A 21,828-nucleotide genomic window follows, 5' to 3' on the forward strand; every position below is an offset into this window, starting at 1 on the left:
ACTTTTTCCATAAGAATTAAATGGTTAAAATCCAATTATTATTTTATTTTTAAATTGAGTACATTTTTTGTCATTAGCTCGAAACCATAAAGTGAGTTGTTGATAAAAAAAAATACAATATAAACTTATATGCACCTTCTTAATTTTTTCATTAGCAAGTGTAGTTTCACCAAAATTTTTAAAATCAAAAGTCTAGCACGTAACCGTATTAAAAACAAAAGTTAACCTATAGTTATCATTAAAAAAATCAATTTACCACCATTCATCTAGCTAGTAGCATCTAGAAGGCTTAAATAAATCCATACTAAAAAAAGGGAAAAATTCAAGTTTGGGAGACTAATAGGGGCCCATCCAGTTGGGCCAATCTAAGTAAACAAAAAAAAAGCGAAAGATAAGGAAATGCAATAATGAAAGTTTAAAAGAAATTAAGAAGGTGGCCGAATTCTCTTAATTAAAAAGTTAATTGTTAAAAAGGATCAAAAAGAGATTATCATTAAAATTAAAAATAAAAAGATTAAGAAATTTAATAAAGAGATTAGTACTAATAAAGTGGAGAGAGAGAGAAAGAGAAAGTGGAGGAGGTTAGATGTCCCATTCACCACCCGGCAAACCGACTTGGAATGCCGCTTTCTTGTCCCCTCCCCCTTCCCCCTCTTTTTCTTTTTTACTCTTTTACCCTTTTTCTTCTTTTAATTACTCATTTATATACAAAAGGATAGAATCGGGATTTAATAATTTGGAGACAAAAAAAACCATCCATCCCTCTTTCCGGGTGGAGCCAGAAAAAAAAGATCCGACTCCCGACACCATACATCAACAAACGCCCTTCGTAACACGATCCAATCTGAACCGTTGGATTTTAGAATCCATCCATGATGAACAAAAAGAAAATGGGCAACTTTTTTTTAACTTAATTACGATTCTGCCACTTTCTTTCTTTAATTAATTTGATCTCTCTCTCTCTCTCTCTCGGCTACGAGTTTTCTGGGTGATGAATAATTAAATTAAGCTTCTCTGCTTTAATGGAAGAAGGACCTTCTTGACACACCCACACACACACACACACCTCTCTCTCTCTCTCTCTCTCTCTCTCTCTCTCTTTGCTATTCCTCTTCTACAGTTTGCAAAATTATTCTCTTCCTCTTCTGAGATTCGTTACTTTCGATCGTCTTCTTCTTCTTCTTCCTCATAAGCTTTCCATTTTCATCTACGATTTGTCTTCTCTTGAGGTAAAAACTATTTTCTTCTCTCTTCTTTAGTGTTTCTCTCAAATCCGTGTAATCGTGTTTGCGTGTGTGAATTTGTGTTTGTAATTACTAGATCTACGAGCTATTTGAGTTTTTTTTTTTTTTTTTTTTGTCACTCTTTAGGTATTTTCTATGGCGAATTTTGGGTTTTTTTTTTCTGGCTTATGCTCTTTAGGTTTTTTGGTGTGTTTATAGAAAAATTTGTAGAAGGTGAAATCTGAGATCATCAAGCTCGAATAAAATGTATCTGGACCTGTTCAGTTTCTTCGTCTGACCTTGAGTTGACTTCTTTATTTTGGTAGCTTCTAGCTTTTGAGCTTCGTTTTGCTCTAGATTTTGTGTTGGGCCTTTATGTTTAGTATCCTTGATTTTGAGTAGTAGTTACCTCTGGTTTATGGCTGATTTAGAATAAGAATCTAACCTAGAAAACAAAATTGATGTAAAGTAGAGTTTCTTGGAGCCTGGAATTTTATGTTTTCTCTTTATTTTGGTAGAAATTGTAAGTGGTTTCATGATTTGATCTTTTATAGGTAAAGCAGCAGCTTTGCTTTGCAGTTTCAAGGTAAGTATTTATCCAATGTCTCCGGAAGAGGAGCTACAGAGCAATGTCTCTGTAGCTAGTTCTTCACCTACTAGCAATTGCATCTCCAGAGGAACCACTGTAGCATTAAAAGAGCATAACTACTTGGGTCTCTCTGATTGTTCTTCTTCTGTTGGAAGCTCCACTCTCTCCGCGGGTCTTACCGAAGATGACAAAGCTAGTATCAGCCTCAAGGCTACTGAGCTTACACTTGGCCTTCCTGGATCACAGGCGAGAGACACAGATCTTAACTTGATGAAGAACTCAGTAAAGCTAGATGAGAAGCCGTTCTTTCCTTTGCTTCCTTCTAAAGATGAGATTTGTTCGTCTTCACAGAAAAACAATGCCTCAGGAAACAAGAGAGGCTTCTCTGACACCATGGATCAGTTTGCTGAAGCTAAAAGTTCAGTTTATACTGAGAAGAACTGGATGTTCCCTGAAGCTGCAGCGACCAAGTCTGTTACAAAGAAGGATGTGCCTCAAAGCATACCGAAAGGACAGTCAAGCACTACGAACAACAGCTCTAGTCCACCTGCAGCTAAGTATGACTTAGAAAAGATAGGATCATTCACCTCATTTTTGATACGGATTACTTTCATCATCAGCCTAACTGGTGTTTTTTTGGTTTCAGGGCACAAATTGTTGGTTGGCCTCCTGTGAGATCCTACAGGAAGAACACATTGGCCACCACTTGTAAGAACAGTGATGAAGTTGATGGGAGGCCAGGTTCTGGAGCCCTTTTCGTGAAGGTTAGTATGGATGGTGCTCCTTATCTGAGGAAAGTTGACCTGAGGAGCTACACTAACTACGGGGAGCTTTCTTCAGCTTTAGAGAAAATGTTCACCACTTTCACTCTTGGTGAGATGTTTCAGTGATTGCTACTGATGTGTCATTGTTAGTAAATTCTATTGGTGGGTCAGTGAGTGCAATCAAAGTGGTTAACCTGCACAGTTTTATTTGATGTTTAGGTCAATGTGGATCTAATGGAGCTGCTGGCAAGGATATGCTTAGTGAGACCAAGCTAAAGGATCTTTTGAATGGAAAAGACTATGTGCTCACTTATGAGGACAAGGATGGAGATTGGATGCTTGTTGGAGATGTTCCATGGGAGTAAGTTTCCTTTTTTATTTGCAAAACTTGTTCGAAGCCTTCTATTCTTTGCCAGATATCTTAGAGTCAAATCCAAACATACCGTAGAAGATTAAATCATTGTGATTGGTATAACCGTTCCTGAGTGATTGCTGATCGAATCTGTAATATTACAGGATGTTCATTGATGTCTGCAAGAAGCTGAAGATAATGAAAGGCTGTGATGCCATTGGGTTAGGTAAGCTTTATCTTCTCTCGCTAACTCCTAAGATATAACTCAAACTACTTTCTCTAAAATTTATCCTCAAAGACCCATTATTAGAAGTGATTTGTTTGATCACTTGGTTTCTTTTGGGAGTAAACACAAAACACGTCAAGTATATAAGCCCTTAGTAGGGAGCTTGGTCTAATTCTTTGATTCTGAATGTCTTAATGTGATGTTACAGCTGCAGCTCCGAGAGCAGTGGAGAAATCGAAGATGAGAGCTTAAAGATGGAACATGATAATGACCAAGCTTTCTAATTATATATACAAAATATGTGCGATCTTTTGGCGGTGTTTCTTTTTAAATTTGGAAACATCGATATCAATTTAGTAGTTTCTGAGATTTAAGAAAAAAAAAAAGTAAGTAGGACTACGTTTGTAAGGAAAAATGAAGAAGAATTAAAAATGATCTTATTTTGTTTGTTGATTTAGTCGAACCAGTAAACTGGTCGTTGCTTCGTTAATGTTTTTTGGTTTGTTTTGGATGTGTGTTTCACTTTTATGTTTGGTTTATTTGATGTAATGTTTTTTTTTGTTACTCTCTCTCTTTTTATCTCTTCCTTTTCCTTCTCCCTTTTTGTTTCTTGTCCGATTTAACGATTCTCGGCTTTGATTTGTTTTTTCTTTTCGTTTTGGTTGTTTTACGGTTTGTAAAACCTGAAATCGAATAAAACCAAGTAGTTTGGTTTTGATTAATAAAATTTTGGTTTAATTCGGTGTGACTTCGGTAAAGGAACCAATCGGTTTATTAACAAAGTCTGCGCTCGATTTTGTTTCAATTTTCCGGTTTGGCTCAGTGTGGTTTAACTTTTCCGGTTTGGTTCAGTTCGCTTTAAGTCTTTTTTTTTAGTGTAAAAGTTCTTTTCTCCGCTCTACTTCATCTCCAATCTTCTAATTTTCCTGCATGTGCATCGTTACGAGACCATTTGTTTATATTAGTAAGTTATAGTAACACATCACACATGAGCTGTGAAGAAAGGAACATTGTAAACATTAGAGGTACCCTTTCTGTGCATGCATTTGCAAAACAATCTTAGATATAGATAAATACTTTAATGTTCGAGATGGATTTGTTAAATTGTAACCAGACATTTTAATACGGAAACAGAGCCGTGCGAAGGTTAACGAATACCACAAGCGATGAAAAATAAAATGGTTGGGTTTTAACCAAAATAAAAATGTCTACAAAATGAACGTCATTATGATCATAATAAAAATAAAAAGAAACAAACAAACAAATTAAAACGATTCTGAAAAATATTGGGTTGCAAAACATCTAACCAAAAAAGTAAATAGAACTAGAAATTAAACCATTAATTAATTTTAATTTGACATTTCAACAAATACATTTTGATGAAAAAAACATTGATGTAAAAGTTAACCACTGCATTATTTTACATTAGAATAAAAAAATCAGAATTAACGACGAAAAGAAAGCTGGCAAAAATCTATTGTAATTCTTACCGTCTAACTAGTTTGTCGGATTCTTTTTATTTATTTTTTAATTAATTAATTAACATAGTATAAGCTCATGTTTAAAACCAGATTGTAGATGAGTCCATATTTTGATTCTAAATTCTCTATATATTTGAGTTTTCAGCGTTGTAACATATAAAAGTATAAACTCATCTTATATATAATTTGTAAAAGTATATAATTTTTATTAGGAATAAACTTTATAAGAGTAATAAATATTATAAATATATGTCCTTAATTTTTTTCCAAAATTGGATGCCACAGGCGAAGGTTTCTTTTTCTATAACGTCTGCACGGCTCTGTACGGAAACATTAAATCATAACACATACTTATAATCCGAATGTAGCGACGAAACTAGTCATAGTTTTTAGGGAAATGGAAACATAAGCAGTGGATGAGACTCCGAACGAAATCAACCAATTTTTCATCGTTCAAATGCTCATCGAGTTAGAAGATTATAATAGTCAAAATGTGTTTAGCCCTATGGAATATAAAAACCAATAAATAATTCTATAACTGTCAGTTAACTGAATCGATATGCAATGATCTTTTAAACCAACATGAATAGTCATACTAAAGACGGTTTTAATATCATCATTTAAGTTGTTAACCTTCCATGAAACTTTGTTTACACTCCCATGAGTGCGTATAAACTCATCAGCATATTATATAATCTCTTAATGAAAATATCATGAATTGCAACCAATCAGTTTTAAACTCAGTGAATAACAATACTTTAAATAGTATCGAATAATATCGTTGAGAAAGATAATCAAAAGATACATGGACATAAATTGCTAGTATATAATAATCTCTCTTTCAAGGAACGTTTATTTATTTGCTGTTCCTGAAGGTGCTTACATAATGCGCCTTTGGTTTTGGGCCTTTTGGCAGATGGCTATGGTGGTTTGATATTTTGATTTGTACTAAAAAATTGTGTTAATCATAATTTAATGCTCATTTTAATAATTTTCGTAGCGTTGACAAAACAATATGATTAAACCCCACCCAAATGAAAGGTTATTCAACTATCCATTTTTTTCAAACAGGCATTAACTGATCAAATCCCAAAGCATATATTCGATCGATATGATTAAAAGAGAATCTACGGGTCGAATTTAAATCAGTCTTCTTGTTACTCTAATCCAAATAATTAATGTTATATGTATGTATGTGTGATTCTTGTAGCTTCACGTGAACTTAATAGTATACACATAAAACAACAATCATTGGTCGTGAATCTCATTTAATTCGCTTCGTTTTGATGCACTTATTTCGAATGGGACGTACTATATATTTATATACGTCTATAAACTATACATAGTTGAATTCAATATTTCTACAATTAAATATGAAATAGACTTAGGGAATGACATGTCAAATTTGTCTCCAACAGATATAAATTGAATTATGCATCTCAACAATGGAACGTGGCATTACCTATAACACTCATCTATGGTTGTTAGTTCCCAAAATTATTTCTCATCAAACGAGAAACCCAAAAAAGTATGAGTAAGATGGTAGATATATAAACTGATTAACATGGAACATCGAAAAGTACGAGTATCTCAATATATTTCACATACAAGAATAGTTTATATCTATATCGTTAGTTAGCATTACTGCATCACCTATATAGGATTTTTTTAACTAAGTCTTTAGAATCAATTGTCTAAATGAACTGTTTGCATGCAGTTTGATTCAAACTCTAGAAAATATATATCAAATTTACGGGTGAACCAAACAAAATATCACAGAACATAAGCTTGATAAATCTAAATACGTAAAATTATGAGTATGAATGTGTAATCCGATTTGGTAGACCTTCAACAACCCACCGAATCGATGGTATCCATAGATTTCTTATCAGTTATCAATCATGGGAGGTCATGTTCTAATTTATATATGGACAAAATCGTATCAGCTAGCATTATTATTGTTCAATTAAGTTTTTTTTTTCATTTATTTTGAAAGGTTTGATTAGCAGTTTTGTCCGGACAGACCAAGTATACGTACAATTGTGATTGTGTAGGACACTCGAAGATCTTCCACAGTTTTCTAATTAATAGGTGTACTAATACAAGTCCTGTCGAACGTTAAATTATATCCAACTAAATTAAATTAAGAAACTAATATGTTCAATTTTTTTGTTTTGTTTCTGTTGGATGGTAATCAATGATTCCATGTCATGCACGCACGAAGTCATGTGCTCCCCCTACAATGGCAGCCACTTAAAAGCCTACCAAACAACTTACAAATGCTTAACTACAACTTTGATTTAGCATCCCCTCAACACGTAGCACTTTAATTTGTAAAAAAGAAATGTTTGCGGATTATTACTTCTCATAGTTAGGACTTGCGACGTCTGGAGAGATTTTGCCCACATGAACAAAACACTTGTTCAAATCCAAATAATCGTAGAAAGAGTATTGGTTATCGTAGTGTTACAAAATTATTAGCCTTACCACTTGTCTTTTAGGCCATACTGTTTCATCCATTCATTGCAATAATTTATATTTTGGAGTTTTATACCTTTGAGCTAGTATTACTATTACATTATCTTAATAACTCGATCAGCCAATAGAGTAATCTTAATTACTTGATCAGCCAATAAAAAGGTTGTCAACATATTAAGTAATACAGAAAGGAACAACTATCGAAGTCAAAAAAATCAAAACAAAAAACATGGCTAGAATTCAAAATTTGCTGGCCTTGGACCAGTCTAATCTTTATGTCATATCATTAGCTCTTGTCGTCATCATATAATTGTATAATTTGGAATTTTGGATAGTTCGAAATGTTGAAAATTTGTAGTATTATTTTGTTGGTAGATATATAAAAGAAAAAAAAAAGTATTCACTTCGATCTTTCTCCATCAAACAACATCTAAACTTTTCTTTCATTTTGTAATCCCGCATCCAAAACTTATAGGTAAATCCAGTCAGCATGTAATGTAAAGATTATCGAAAAGAACATAACTATCAGATTCAAACTATATATCTCAATCAACACAATACACCTCTTAGACGACGTATTTTTTGTATTATTATCTTATCTATGTAAATTTTCCATTTTGATATATATTTGTTTGGTTCTAAAAACAAGCTTACCATACCGTTTATTGCTCAGATTCTAATGTCACGTGCCACATGTTTGACCTTCACTCTATCATATAATTTGCATTTCGAAGAATCCGACGAGTTAAATATTATAATCAAACCACATTGTAGACCATTCAATAGGAATACTCACATTCAACAATCATATACTAATTGTTAAATGTTTTTTAGTAATGGTTTTTTACATGCAAATTGGGAAACAAAGATCTCCGCGTCTTAAGTTAATTGAAATCTCATTTGCTTGCATATGGTCGGTTATACCGTTGACTTTTTATTTTCACTTTATCATCCATCCCAATGATATCATTTTCAAATAAAAATAACAATTTTGACCCAAAAAATTTTAAAAAGGGGGACGTAAAGGATCAGTGATTCAGTGATATGATTTTCATCGATGCAAACAAAATTACTTACATGCAAATGGAAACAAAAGCCATTTCAGACGCATAAAGTTACATTTTCTTACCTTATAATATTTCACTAAGAATTAAAATAAACATTAAACATTAAACATTAACATCACTAAAGAAAAAAATGTCTCTATCTCTCTCTCTAGTCTTTATCTTTAGTATTTAATTTCTCCATCTTCCTTATGATCCATGCCCAAAGTCCTCTCCTTCCTCTTCTCTATAACTACTTGAAGAAATAGAATTCAAGAAGAAGAAAGACGAAGAAGAAGAAGAAGGAAACAAAGCTTTGGAAAATGGTGTTTGGTTGGAGAAAAACGTTTTGCACTTCCGTTCCAAGTAATCAAGAAGATAAACAACAACAACCTCAACACATTCATAACTCTGAATCTGATCATCCTCCAATTCCCACTCCAAGATTCCGATCAAAGTTTGGATTTTTATCCAACCCTTCAACTCCTCGTCTCCGATCTCGTGGTGGTGGTGGCACTGGATGCCGCTCCTCCGCTTCAACCGCAGTCACTCTCCCATCTCTTCCAACTAGTCCAAAACTCCATTGCAGAACCACAAGCAACGCTACTCCAAGGACAAGTAACACCTCAAGTCCCAAGTTTTTCTCTAACCCTTCTTCTCCTAAATCATCTTCTTCTTCTTCCTCTCACGGTGGCGTCTCTCTCCTCCGTGCCACGCTTCTTCTCAACAAGGTACTTACTTTACTTCTTAACTCTGTTTATACTAATTAGTAATTAATAATCTAAAGCTCTGTTTTTTCTGGTGTGGAAACAGAGTAATAGTAGCAGATGTGGGATTTGTTTGCAAAGAGTGAACTCAAACCAAACCAATTCCACGGCGGCGATTTTCACGGCGGAGTGTTCACATTCTTTTCACCTCTCTTGCGCCGTTAGGTTAGAAGACAAGCGTTGTCCGTTTTGCTCCGCCGCGTGGAATCACACCCCCAAGTCTAATTCCACGGCTGTCACTAACAACAACTTCGGATCCGACCCGAATAGAAAACCCGAGATCCGAGAAATCAAAACGGGGAAGTCTCTGAGAGTTTACAACGACGACGAGCCGTTAGCTTACTCTCCCGTTTCTCTTGCTCAGATCAACACTATACATGAATCCGACGAAAACGACGACGTTGAAGATGACGATGAGTTCCCCGGATTCTTCGCTGATTCTTCTTTGACTGATCCGACGACTCCTTCAATCTCCGGGAACCTGGAAGTTAGGTTGCAACCGGAATCCGCCGTAGTGGAAACCGGGAAAAGGAAGGAGACACACGTCGTCGTCATGAAATTGAAAGCCTCGTCGTCGTCGTCATTCACAGACGCGATTAAAGCGCGAAGACCGTCGATAGACGTGGTGACGGTTCTCGATTTGAGCAACGGCGGAGCTAATTTGCAGACGGTGAAGCACGCGATAAGATCGGTGATCTCTTTGCTCCGAGAGATGGATCGGTTATCAATCGTCGTTTTCTCGACGGGATCGAAACGGTTAATGCCGTTACGACGGATGACGGCGAAAGGAAGACGATCGGCGCGGCGGATGGTCGACGCACTCGTCGGAATCGAAACCACCGGCGGTGTAGGAATGACCGTTAACGACGCGTTGAAGAAAGCGGTTAAAGTCGTTGAAGATCGCCGGGAGAAGAATCCGTCGGCGAGCATCTTCGTTTTATCGGACGGTCAGGATCAACCGGAGGCTGTTTTGAAAGCTAAACTAAACTCAACGCGCGCGCCGTTCGTCGTTTCTACCACGCGCTTATCTCGTCCGGAGATCCCGGTTCACTCCGTCTACATCGCGTCTCCTGGAGCGTTGCATCACGCGCCGCTTCGAGACGCGTTCACGGAGCGAATCGCTTCGTTGCTCAACGTGGCTCTCCATGACGTGAAGCTTAACCTAGGTTTGGTCAACGGATCTAATTTGACCGAGATTTCATCGGTTTACTCTTTAACCGGTCGATCCGAGAGTTTCGGATCCGGTTCGGTCGTCGTGGTCGGAGATTTGTTCGCCGGGGAGGAGAGAGAGTTTCTCGTTGAGCTCAAAGTTCCGACTTCGTCGAGTGGCTCCCACCATGTAATGTCCGTACAGTCTTCGATCGTTGACCCTATGACACATCAGCCGATGACGTGTCCTAAAGAGAAACGGTTTTTGATCCCACGGCCACAATCAGTCAGATTCGTATCTTCGAGCATCGAACGGCTCAGGAATCTACACTCCGTGTGCCGCGCCGTAGCTGATTCGCGTCGGTTTATCGAGCGTGACGATTTAGCCGGAGCTTATCAGGTCCTAACGATGGCTAGGTCCAATGCTACGGATGATGATTGTTTAAGGAGCTTAGAAGGTGAGTTAGCTGAGCTGAGCCGGATTAAACCGAGAAATGGTTTAGTAAACCGAGCTGAAGAGAAACCGGAGCAGCTTACACCAACTTCGGCTTGGAGAGCAGCCGAGAAGTTAGCTAAAGTGGCTATTATGAGGAAGCATTTAAATCGAGTCAGCGATATGCACGGCTTGGAAAATGCCAGATTTTAATTTTAATTTTTCTTTTTTTCTATAATTCCATTTCAATGATTTTTGAATATATTGGGTATATATAAAATTATACTATAATAATAGCCAATAATTTAGTAAGGTATAAATTAATAATAGAAGTATGATTTTTAGAAAAGGACCCCTACTACTAGTACTACTAAGGTGGATGATAGCGACAAGCAGTAGCCGACGGGTGTGGCCTTTTGTATGCAGAGAGATTGAGACCCTACTTTGAGAAATTAATTGGTCTTATTTTATCTTCTTCCTTTTTGTAATTTTCAGAAAATCCAAATTAATATGACTGAAAAGCTGAAAAAGAATTTGTAGATAAAAATAAAATGAAAGTCTATTTTTTATTTAGAAAAGAGAGTTATAGTGGATTATTAGAGTGTGCTTGTAATGCTGGACTTCAAAATCAAAAGTTAACTTCTACTTAGTTTATATTATCATGCCGTTTAAGCTTAGCGGATTAATTATATTTTACACCTTTTCATAATGAATGATCATGATTAGTCATGTGATCATCATTATAGCCTATTATGTTGTGATTGAAAACTTAGTAGGATACCATAAAAAGTGTATTCCAAGATTGTTTTATAATAATATTAGTACTATTAAAGGATTTTTGATTGGGGTTACAGGCTATAAGCCTACTTCCACGGTGTTGGTTGCACCGGGTTTGAAGGATTTAAAAAGTGCGTGGGGCACGGGCATGTGGATTGGGGTTGTTGGTGAGTCGTTGAGTGGGATGGACCGTGGTGGGATTGCGCCGGTTGGGAATGTTGCAATGCTTTCTTTTCATTTAACTATTAATGTAACCAGCGGCCAAGTTGCATTTGTTTTTTTAAGGCAATGATTTATAGAATGTGTTAATTAAATGGATTAATTGATCAAACTATTGTCAAAAGGTCCACTTCTCGATATGATTCTATAATGATCAGTGGCCGAAGAATCTCGAACTAATGGTCAAATCAAGACTGAAATAGGAGGAGTACTAATCTATCCTCTATCAATCACACATGGTTGATCACAACTTATAAAAGGGGAGACATATTACTTTTGTTGAGTGTTTAGGTAAAAAGTGGGATACTGATTAGATAATATATCATCTTGAAATTTCAGGACATGGACATATTTGGTATCTGATCCGTCCTCAAATCATGTTATCCCATCACATTATCCATATCATGATTATCATCCGATTTGTTTTAAAACAATGTATGAGAGCATATTAGTACTGTATTTTGGAGTTTTGATTTTTGATAACCATGTATTCTATTCTATGGCTTTTTTAGCTTTTAAAGTTCGTTACCATGTACGTGTAAGTAAGCCCATTATATATGGCTTTTTCCCAAATCAAAAGCCTTCACTGTCCGTGCCGGTCACACTGCCTGGTGTGGAAAACGACCCACAAATAAAGATGTCGAAAATTACCTTAATCTCTCTGTAAAGCAAAGTCCATCATAAAATAGGATTACGGGCTTAAGCCCAAATAACGTAATTTATATGGTCTTGACTTCGAAAACGTTAATCACCGAATTCTCTCTATTAGGAGGGGTTATTGGTTTAGGATTTAGAAAGAATTTTAATGACTTTAAAAGTTATGTAAAATATGTTGTTATTCAATCAAGACTTTTTAAAACTCTTTAAAAATTTGGTATTATTGGTTGTGGATTTGTAAAAAGTTATCTAAAATTTTGATAAATCTAGTGTTATTGGATTAAGAGTCTTATAAAGTCATGGAAAGTTTTATGTTATTCAATTAAAATAAAAGAATCTTGGATTGTTAATGAATTCAAATTTTGTGTTATTGGTTTAGGATTTTATATCATTTCCTTCATAACAAAAGTCATGAAAACTCTTTCATGAAATAGAAAGATTTTGAAAGATTTTATGAAAGATTTTACAAGATTAGGAAACACAAATCAGCAAGATTTAAAATAACTTTCTAACAATCTCTGATAGAATCTTTCATTTTTACTTTCTAATTTTCTATGATTTAAAAAGTCAGCAAGATTTTTAAAAACACAAAGTCACTAAAATTCTTTCTAAATCCTAAACCAATACCTCCCCTTAGTCTATGAAATTTTGATAAGTTTCTTAAAAAAAGTTTGGCAACTCTCTCAAGTCTCAAGAGGTATACGTGTCGATAATATTAATTCCTCGTAATGCGGCACAGAGATAAGGCAGCTGACGTGGTTGTGACTGATGGCGCAAAAAAAATAAAAAAGCTGTCGACCATTGACCTTCGGATCGCCGTCAACAGTCCAGATTAGCATACTGACACTTGGCTTTGTAAAAAGGTTAATTATAATTAAATTTAGGACAATTTATCTAATTTTCAAGTTAAGCTTCCTTTTACTACAGCCCACGTTGGACTGTCCACCTTTGTTTAAAATAGTTCAACGATTTCTAATTTCCAACATTTGTTAATTGATGATGACTTGTGCGGTGCAACTAGTCTAACATCACATAAATAAAGTATATATTGTCAAACTATATGTCATTACATAGTGCATTAGATTACAAGAGATCGTAAAAACCAGTTGAACTCGTATTTGACCTTTCGCAAAATGTTGTTTGTAAATTAGCTTCTGAAAGCAACCAATATGTTTTTTCTTTGGCGGTGGACTTTTATAAGAAAATAGTATATATTTCAAATTATAATTTTGGTTTTTATTTTTTTTAAAAGACAGCTATATAATGGTATTGAATTTTTGATTGATAGATTTGATTTACAGAACCAATAAATGAACAATACAAATGCAAGATAAAAAGCATATAATACTAATAGGCTAAATTCATATTTTTTTATTACAAAATATATATTCTATACTCAGTTTGTCTCATTATATAAGAGTTTTACAGTTTTTTTTTTCCATTTTCTTAGATTTTTTTTGGGTGAGAAAAAGGGAGATAAGTCTTCTGTAAAGAAACAAAAAACTAAAAAGAAAAAATTACACAACAACTCGTTTCGGGTACATTGTCCCAAGCTTATCTTCTCTAAAAATCACCACTAAATCAGGCGAGACAGATTCTAAAAAATGAAAATCTGAAAACAAGGAGAAAGCAACATTCGCCAAACCATCCGCTAATCAATTCGTCTCGCGATAAACATGTGACACTCGGACTGACCAGTCCTTTTTGAGGAAGCTATGACACAACCGCACCAGGAAAAATAGAGGATGTGAATCATATATTCCTATGTTTAAGAAACCAACCACCAACTCAGAATCAACCTCTAGCTCCAAGCACGAGACTCATCTCTCCCATGCCATGTACAACCCGTAGTAGACACCCCATTTTCTTAGATTTTATCAAATTTCTATACATATTTTATATTAATTAACAATTTCTAATTATTTGAATCCTAGAATATCTATTGGTTAAATTTTTGTTTCTTAATATATGTGTTTTTAACTGATTATTCTTATATAATAAGACAAAAATATATATCACAACATGCTAATACATAAAGGGAAAAATTGTCGTGTACAATGTACACTATTTGAATTGGAAAAGTATTATATAATCTAAGTCAAACAACTGTACGCACATTTGATTAGAAAAAAAAATCCTTTTAAGAAAATATGTTTTGTAAATGTACGGATGAGATTTAGGAAAGCGACATATAATAATTTCGTTATTATACATTTGAGAATCCAATCATATTTTAAATCTAAACATATTTAGAAAATCTTATCGAAATTATATTGAATTTTATTGGAATTGTTTCTTAATTGTATAATTACAAACGTGAAGACATGAATACACATTCTCTCGTCCATCGGATCCACACATGTGCACAAGTAACTAATTAGTATCCTAATTAAGATTTACAAATGTGTCTAAATCAACGTAATGCCTAGTCATCTAATTATCATATACAGTGGACTAATGGTAACATTATCCACATAACATTAAAAAGTATTATCTACAAAATCCTCCAAATATGAAAACATTTCTATACGAGCAAACGTGATAATCATCATTCGATTATAGACAAAATTATTATTGATCAGGGTTAAATCTAAAAACGCGTAATTTGATCAAAAGAGAAGAAACTGAGTCAAAAGGAAGCCTATAAAAGTGGCCTCTTCTGCCTCTTCCCCAGCACAGCCATTGATCTCTCCTTGACACAAATTTTGTTTTATTTTCGTATTTATATATTTCTTATTCTTAATTTCCACAAAAACTAAAGAAGAAGAAAGAAAGAAAGACATTGCGGTACTAATTACATTACATTGTTCTTCATACTTCTCTTTAACGTGTGTATATATATGTTGTGTGAGTGTTAATTAGTAATAATCGTGTGTTTTGATCTTAATCCGAAAGTTAGCAAAATGGCGGGAAATGGAAACGAGAATGGCGGTGGAGACTTCAGTTTCTCGGCTGCGGCGGCGCGTGATGCGCTTCCGAGGATCACCACGGAGAAGGGAGCCAAAACTCCGACGCCGAGTGTGTGCCAGGACGACACCGCACCGCCGGTCAACTTTCAGACCATCGACGAGCTTCACAGTCTCCAGAAGAAACGATCTGCCCCGACCACTCCTCTTAGAGATGGCGGTGTCGCCGGTGTCATCGGAACCAGTGGCCCCACCACTCCTGTCTCCGCCGAGACCATGCTTCAATCCGTCAGGTATATTATATACCATAATACATTTGTTATTAATATACAAGATATACTAATTATTATGCCTATATATATATGCTTACCAATTTCGCTAAAATTTTTAAGCCAATCACAAGTTTGAAAATTACAAGGAATTAGTGGTTTATAATTGTGATTTTCTTTATTTTAATGATTAGAAAGGTTTCCAAAATCGTGTGATTGATTTTTTTTTTTAATAAATTTTGCATGCATGTATATTAATCATACAAAATATGAATTCTTAAGAAAACAATGATAATAAGAATGTATAACTTGGTGAAATGGACAGTGCATCGTTGGCTTCGTTGACGAGAGAGACAGGACCGAAGTTGATAAGAGGAGACCCGACGTCCTTGGCGAAAGTGGCACACGTCCCACACACTCCTACGTCACCTCCGGCTGCTGACGTCAGCGACAGTGGCTTGAAGTTCACTCACGTCCTTCACAACCTCTCTCCCGCCGGTAACACCCTCTAAAACGCCACCGTTTTTATTTAAGGACCAATGCGATGAAGTGATTTTATTACATGCATGTTCCTATTTTAAAAACATATGACATTATGATTGCAGAGCTGTACGAGCAGGCGATTAAATATGAAAAAGGATCCTTTGTGACATCGACTGGTGCGTTGGCTACTTTATCGGGAGCCAAAACCGGTCGGTCTCCTAAAGACAAGCGTGTGGTTAAGGATGAGACCACTGCGGCTGAGCTCTGGTGGGGAAAGTGAGTCCTTTTATCTCCATATATATTTAAAGATATTATCTCTACTTAGTTTTTTTTTTTGTCACGGACATATTGGTTAACTTTATTATTATGTCACGTAATGTTTCTTACAGAGGATCACCAAACATCGAAATGGACGAACAAACTTTTTTGGTGAACCGAGAGAGAGCTGTTGACTACTTAAACTCTTTGGACAAGGTAACTTAACATAGACATTTTTAAATGATATTTTGTAGTTGAATTTTATAGACGAATATATTAAAGCATGTTTATATATTTACTGTCAGGTGTTTGTGAATGACCAATACCTAAACTGGGATCCTGAGAACAGACTCAAAGTGAGAATTGTTTCAGCAAGAGCTTACCACTCACTTTTCATGCACAACATGTGTATCCGTCCGACACCGGAGGAGTTAGAGAATTTTGGAACACCCGATTTCACGATCTACAACGCGGGGAAATTCCCGTGTAACCGTTTCACTCATTACATGACATCGTCGACGAGTGTGGACATAAACCTAGGAAGAAGAGAGATGGTGATTCTAGGCACACAATATGCTGGAGAGATGAAGAAAGGACTCTTTGGTGTCATGCATTACTTGATGCCTAAGCGAAAGATTTTGTCACTTCACTCTGGTTGTAACATGGGCAAAAATGGAGATGTTGCTCTCTTTTTCGGACTCTCTGGAACCGGAAAGACTACATTGTCCACTGATCATAACCGGTATTTAATCGGAGATGATGAACATTGTTGGAGTGAGACCGGAGTTTCCAATATCGAAGGTGGTTGTTACGCGAAATGCATTGATTTGGCTAGGGAGAAAGAGCCTGATATCTGGAACGCTATCAAGTTTGGAACCGGTAATTATAACTCTTTCTTTTTTTATATTACGTAACTTTGCGTTACGTTTTTTTACATGCTAAATATAAAATCTTGACGTTTTGGGGACAGTTTTGGAGAATGTTGTGTTTGATGAGCATACAAGAGAAGTGGACTACAGTGATAAATCAGTGACAGAGAACACACGTGCGGCTTATCCAATAGAGTATATTCCCAACTCGAAGATACCGTGCGTAGGGCCACACCCGAAGAACGTGATCCTATTGGCTTGTGACGCCTTCGGTGTGTTGCCGCCAATTAGCAAGCTCAATCTGGCTCAGACTATGTATCATTTCATCAGTGGCTACACTGCTCTTGTAAGTTCCGGTTTTATTTGGTTTGGTTCGGTTGTTTTGTAACCGATGATGCCTGATGAAAGCTGTGATTTTTTCAGGTTGCGGGAACAGAGGAAGGAGTTAAAGAGCCTCGAGCTACATTCTCAGCTTGTTTTGGTGCTGCTTTCATTATGCTTCACCCAACCAAGTACGCTGCTATGTTAGCCGAGAAAATGCAGGCTCAAGGAGCCACCGGTTGGCTTGTTAACACCGGCTGGTCTGGTGGAAGGTAAACCATCTTTGAACTCTCAACTATAACCGCAAAAACAGAACAGAAAAGTGTTTGATACAAGATTGGTGATAATATATGCAGCTATGGATCTGGAAGCCGAATCAAGTTGGCGTATACACGAAAGATCATTGATGCTATACACTCGGGTAGTCTCTTGAATGCAACTTACCGTAAAACAGATATTTTTGGTTTGGAGATTCCAAATGAAGTTGAAGGAGTTCCTTCTGATATTCTCGAACCTATCAATGCAGTAAGTCAGATAGGCTAGACAAAAAAAAAACCATTTACCTTTTTATGAATCAGAGTAACTCAATTCTAAAAACATGACACTAATGGTTTATGTGTGTTTGTGTTTGGTGCAGTGGGCAGATAAAGATGCTTATCAGGACACATTGTTGAAATTGGCTCGCTTGTTTAGAAACAATTTTGAGACATTCACAAATCATAAGATTGGTGATGATGGAAACTTGACTGAAGAGATTCTTGCAGCTGGTCCTAACTTCTAAGTAATGAAGATGATGATGATGATGAATACAAACAACCCTTGGTTTCACAATAAGACAACTTCAATTTTTTTTTTTTTTATCTTTCAAATTCCCCCATTTTTTAAATGAGATATTTCAGTAAAATTAGTAAATTTAAAATAACTCGAATAAATGTTAGTAAACAAATGTCATTGACACCCCATTTGTTTGGTGGCTCATTGATTTATTTGTTTCTGTTGTTCCAATTGAAATGAGACCAATTCTTTCTTCTCTTCCAAGAAATAAGTTTACACACATGATTGTAAATGTTTGGAAATACTTCAACATGATTTAGTTAATCATATTTTAACTGAAAACAATAAAAAAAACATAGAAGCCAAATTTATGTATAACTAATGTAAGCTTAAAGGAATAAAGAACAAATTTTATTCTAAAAAATTAGGTCTATTATGTACACAACAGAAACTGAAAATTCTAAGGAATAATTGAATCAAAAGAATTGTAAACAATGGAGAGAGATAAGAATTATTTTGGTCGTGTATAAGAAGAAAAAATTATAAAAATGTCTTCAAAAAATCAGACATGAGGAGAGTTGTTGTCTGCTTTGCTTTCCAATTTCTCTTCTTCTACGACCTCATCATCTTCACTTACTTCATTAGACCGGTCCACACTATTCATAAATATCCCTACAAACAAACAAAAATTACTTAAGATATATAAAAAAGATTATGAGATGAGTAGAAAAAAACAAAAACTTGAGTCTATAATTTTACCAATTCCCCATATAATAGCTGCGAGGAAGAGGATTGAAGTAATGATAAGAGTTGATTTTCTCCAATTTTTGAGACGATCCTGCAAAAAGCATTGAGAGAGTTTAATAACAAATCTATGTAATTCTAAAAAGTAAATTATAATCTTTGTGTAGTTAGTTAGTAATCACTAATGATATAAATGCAAACCTGCATCTTTCCATAGAGTGGAGAAGAAGGAACATCGCCTAAGATATGGATCAAAACAGTTGAAGTAGCCATTGATAGTGGTCTCAAGTTTGGTCTAACGCAATGGAGACACACATAGTTCACTGGAGCCTGCAGGAAAAACAAAAACAAAGGTTGTTTGGATCAAACAAGTCGAGAAAAGAAACAGAGATTAGCAATGAACCAATAAGAAGATTATTACCTGTGGTGCAAAGATTATAATCTCTCCCAATGCGAATAAACCAATGAAGGCATACATATTCTTCATCAAGAAAGCAACGAAACAAAACGCTGCGCCGAGTAAAGTTGATGCAGCTAGTAACTGTATAAAAAGATTAGTTAAGAGGGTAATCAGAAAAAGATGATCATTCATTGTAATATAAAAAAGGTGTTTCATGAATTTGGTTTTACCTTGAAGGTGTTTGGAAGTGTAGCGGTTATGCGATCAAGCACATAGCTTCCGCCTAATGTTCCAATAATCCCGCAGATGATTGTTAGTCCTCCGAAAATCATGTCTGCGTTTTTCATTTGGTAGATACCAAAACCAGCTTTTGGTCCCCAGTATGAGTAAGCTCCAATCACAAAGTTGTAAGTGATGTAACCAAGAACATTTACGATAAACACTTTCTCGCTGAAAAGAGCCTTCATGTCTTTTCCAAATACGACAAACAGGTTCTTGGATCTGCCCAAACAACGAGGGGGAATATCAGTATACAAATTTTTGTGTTTGCATAGATGGGAACAATGAAGAGAAAAATAGAGAAACTCACTTGGGAGTTTTGGTTTTAATTTCTGAAGCTTCTGCATCTGTTTCAATAGATGTAGAGGGTTTCTTCAAATCTTTATCAGCAAAACCTATACACAATGAAAAGAGTAAAATTTCAATAAAAATTAGCACAACTTTCAGAAGGAATTATGCAATGAAGATTAAAAGGCATCTATCTAGTATCTCTCACCTTTTAGCTGCTGCGGTGGTTTGATACAGAAGGACAAAACAACAAAGATAGCCATTGCAATTGCCTCAATGTAAAACGCCCAACGCCATCCCAAATGGTTTCCAATCTAAACAAGGAAATCAAATAGAGAATATAAACATACATATATTTTCCTCAGATGCAGAAAACTTTACACGGAAAAAGAGTTTAGCATAAACTTACGTATCCACCAAACACGTAGCCTAGAGCAACTCCTGCTGGTATACACATGTAGAACAGTCCAAGCCAGAAATTTTTCTGGAGAGAAAGACAAAGAAAAAATCCATTAAGTTAACTAAGTAAACTAGCAAAAAAAAGAGTAACAGTTTCAGCAGACGAATTGAAAACTAACCCTTTCCACAGGTGCACTATCATCGATGTACGGTGCTGCAAGACTAATAAAAGAAGCCTCACCAACCCCAACAAACCTATAGGAAAGTTAGGAAACAAAAGACTGTTAGTTAAATACAAGAAACCGGATTGAAAAGGCGGGTAATTATACTAAGAAGTAAAAAACTCACATTCGAAAAACAGCAATCATCCAGAAGTTGTAGGAAAACCCGCAACCAAGAGCAGCAATAGTCCAAACAGTTAATCCAACACCGATCAGTTTAAAAGGATTGACTCTGCAAGCAATCATAAAAAAGAGACAGAGATAATCAAAACAATGACTCTTAGGTAATATACACATACACCTAAACACAAATTCTCATGTTTATAAAAATTTAACCTTTTAGACAATCCAGCGAAGATTGGAGAAGCAACAAGAAGTCCAACCATAAACGCAGATGACAAAAGACCATCCTGAAAGTTGGTTAAGCTAAACTCTCCTCTGTATCAACACAAAAAGCAAAAGTTATAACTCATTCCCAAAAAACACAATCAAATCAAAATCAGAAACAGAAAGGTTAAAAAAAAAACTAACTGGATTCCAGTTCCTGCAGAGCAAACCCCTTTAGCATCGCATGTTTTTGCACTTCCGTTAACACCATTACTAGCGATCACTCCTCGATCCACGTAATTGATCAAGTTAATGAGACATAAGATTGTAACGAATCTACAACCAAGAAATAAAAACCCGTCAAGAGTTAAAAGTAAACCCCACACAGAGCGCTTAGGTCAAAAAATTCAATCTTTTGATTGAGCTACTTCCCAAAAACATGACACAACCTTAAAAAGTTTATCATATCACGAAACTATTGCCTTACTTTTTGGAAATCGAAACTCAACCCAAATCCATAAATTTTGTTTTTTTTTCCTTCACACAATCACACGCTTAAATCGTTTTTCACAAAAACCAGAGAGGAGAGAGAGATCATAAAATCCATAATTCGTCATCAACGTAATCAACTTCAAAAACCCACCAAAGAAAATAAACAAAATTGCTCATCTTTTTTACCTTCCCGGAGTTAAAAATCGTTTTTTTGTCGGCAGTGGTGTTGTCGTCGTCTTCGTCGAAGCTTCTTCTTTAGCCGGAGAATCTCTCAGGCCAACTTTCGTCATTATCTCTCTCTCTCTCTATCGCTGTCAGATTCAATTCCACACACTCTGTCTTTCTTTCTTTACTAAAGGAACAAAATTGAGTTTTTGATATATACAGAGAGAGAGAGAGAGCTCCCTCTTCTATCTCTGTTATGAATCCGATTCCTATAATGATTTGGGTATATTCTTTTTTTACTTATGCAACAAACTGTGATTTTTCAAAAAAACTCTGATTTATCTAAATTTTATTCTATTTTATCACTTTAAAAAATAAATTTTTAAGAAAAACAAATAAATAAAAACAATATCTTCTTATCTTCTACTTACGGTTTCTAAATTTCCTTTTTTTAATCAACAGAATTATGAGAAAA

General features: G+C 35.4%; 4 protein-coding genes across 6 annotated transcripts; 3 read left to right on the top strand and 1 right to left on the bottom strand.

Annotated features, from left to right (window-relative positions):
• Positions 1-525: 525 nt before the first annotated feature.
• Positions 526-3,718, top strand: LOC104744131 (auxin-responsive protein IAA9). 2 transcript variants are annotated; one of them, XM_010465151.3, is made up of 7 exons: positions 842-1,229; positions 1,778-2,058; positions 2,164-2,369; positions 2,459-2,685; positions 2,796-2,937; positions 3,093-3,154; positions 3,363-3,718. In XM_010465151.3, the coding sequence occupies exons 2-7, from the start codon at positions 1,825-1,827 to the stop codon at positions 3,404-3,406; spliced, it is 915 nt and encodes a 304-aa protein (XP_010463453.1). In that variant the 5' UTR covers positions 842-1,229; positions 1,778-1,824; the 3' UTR covers positions 3,407-3,718. The 2 variants fall into 2 exon arrangements, with proteins under 2 accessions (XP_010463449.1, XP_010463453.1); XM_010465147.3 differs by having other exon boundaries at positions 526-1,229; positions 1,778-2,369.
• A 4,522-nt stretch (positions 3,719-8,240) lies between these two features.
• Positions 8,241-11,083, top strand: LOC104744146 (putative E3 ubiquitin-protein ligase WAVH2). Its single transcript, XM_010465161.3, has 2 exons — positions 8,241-8,887; positions 8,970-11,083. Exons 1-2 carry the CDS (start codon positions 8,480-8,482, stop codon positions 10,716-10,718), a joined length of 2,157 nt encoding a protein of 718 aa, XP_010463463.1. The 5' UTR covers positions 8,241-8,479; the 3' UTR covers positions 10,719-11,083.
• Positions 11,084-14,513: 3,430 nt separating this feature from the next.
• Positions 14,514-18,306, top strand: LOC104744151 (phosphoenolpyruvate carboxykinase (ATP) 2-like). Of its 2 annotated transcripts, none has more exons than XM_010465170.3 (10): positions 14,514-14,945; positions 15,058-15,357; positions 15,659-15,831; positions 15,939-16,092; positions 16,206-16,290; positions 16,380-16,953; positions 17,045-17,289; positions 17,367-17,536; positions 17,621-17,789; positions 17,902-18,306. In XM_010465170.3, the coding sequence occupies exons 2-10, from the start codon at positions 15,062-15,064 to the stop codon at positions 18,043-18,045; spliced, it is 2,010 nt and encodes a 669-aa protein (XP_010463472.1). In that variant the 5' UTR covers positions 14,514-14,945; positions 15,058-15,061; the 3' UTR covers positions 18,046-18,306. The 2 variants fall into 2 exon arrangements, with proteins under 2 accessions (XP_010463472.1, XP_010463469.1); XM_010465167.3 differs by having other exon boundaries at positions 14,627-14,945; positions 15,054-15,357.
• Positions 18,307-18,433: 127 nt separating this feature from the next.
• Positions 18,434-21,760, bottom strand: LOC104744161 (putative sphingolipid transporter spinster homolog 1). The gene is made up of 13 exons (XM_010465174.3): positions 21,375-21,760; positions 20,901-21,032; positions 20,706-20,807; positions 20,497-20,601; positions 20,328-20,403; positions 20,159-20,233; positions 19,958-20,063; positions 19,772-19,856; positions 19,413-19,683; positions 19,204-19,323; positions 18,984-19,112; positions 18,798-18,876; positions 18,434-18,710 (listed from the first exon to the last, which is right to left on the bottom strand). Exons 1-13 carry the CDS (start codon positions 21,476-21,478, stop codon positions 18,601-18,603), a joined length of 1,494 nt encoding a protein of 497 aa, XP_010463476.1. The 5' UTR covers positions 21,479-21,760; the 3' UTR covers positions 18,434-18,600.
• Positions 21,761-21,828: the final 68 nt, after the last annotated feature.

The sequence above is a fragment of the Camelina sativa genome, chromosome 2 (genome assembly GCF_030686135.1).
Source record: "Camelina sativa cultivar CO46 ecotype springtype chromosome 2, ASM3068613v1".
NCBI lineage: Eukaryota > Viridiplantae > Streptophyta > Magnoliopsida > Brassicales > Brassicaceae > Camelina > Camelina sativa.

What these genes read in the sequence shown, in the direction of transcription:
- LOC104744131 (XM_010465147.3), top strand. Translation starts at nt 1,825, where the DNA reads ATGTCTCCGGAAGAGGAGCTACAGAGCAATGTCTCTGTAGCTAGTTCT. An exon ending in GTTGGAGATGTTCCATGGGA is followed by an intron (nt 2,938 to 3,092) that starts GTAAGTTTCCTT and finishes GTAATATTACAG; the next exon opens with GATGTTCATTGATGTCTGCA. An exon ending in CTGTGATGCCATTGGGTTAG is followed by an intron (nt 3,155 to 3,362) that starts GTAAGCTTTATC and finishes GTGATGTTACAG; the next exon opens with CTGCAGCTCCGAGAGCAGTG.
- LOC104744146 (XM_010465161.3), top strand. Translation starts at nt 8,480, where the DNA reads ATGGTGTTTGGTTGGAGAAAAACGTTTTGCACTTCCGTTCCAAGTAAT. An exon ending in CCACGCTTCTTCTCAACAAG is followed by an intron (nt 8,888 to 8,969) that starts GTACTTACTTTA and finishes GTGTGGAAACAG; the next exon opens with AGTAATAGTAGCAGATGTGG.
- LOC104744151 (XM_010465170.3), top strand. Translation starts at nt 15,062, where the DNA reads ATGGCGGGAAATGGAAACGAGAATGGCGGTGGAGACTTCAGTTTCTCG. An exon ending in ACTTAAACTCTTTGGACAAG is followed by an intron (nt 16,291 to 16,379) that starts GTAACTTAACAT and finishes ATTTACTGTCAG; the next exon opens with GTGTTTGTGAATGACCAATA. An exon ending in CGCTATCAAGTTTGGAACCG is followed by an intron (nt 16,954 to 17,044) that starts GTAATTATAACT and finishes TTTTGGGGACAG; the next exon opens with TTTTGGAGAATGTTGTGTTT.
- LOC104744161 (XM_010465174.3), bottom strand. Translation starts at nt 21,478, where the DNA reads ATGACGAAAGTTGGCCTGAGAGATTCTCCGGCTAAAGAAGAAGCTTCG. An exon ending in ATAGTGCACCTGTGGAAAGG is followed by an intron (nt 20,234 to 20,327) that starts GTTAGTTTTCAA and finishes CTTTCTCTCCAG; the next exon opens with AAAAATTTCTGGCTTGGACT. An exon ending in CACTCTATGGAAAGATGCAG is followed by an intron (nt 18,877 to 18,983) that starts GTTTGCATTTAT and finishes TGCTTTTTGCAG; the next exon opens with GATCGTCTCAAAAATTGGAG.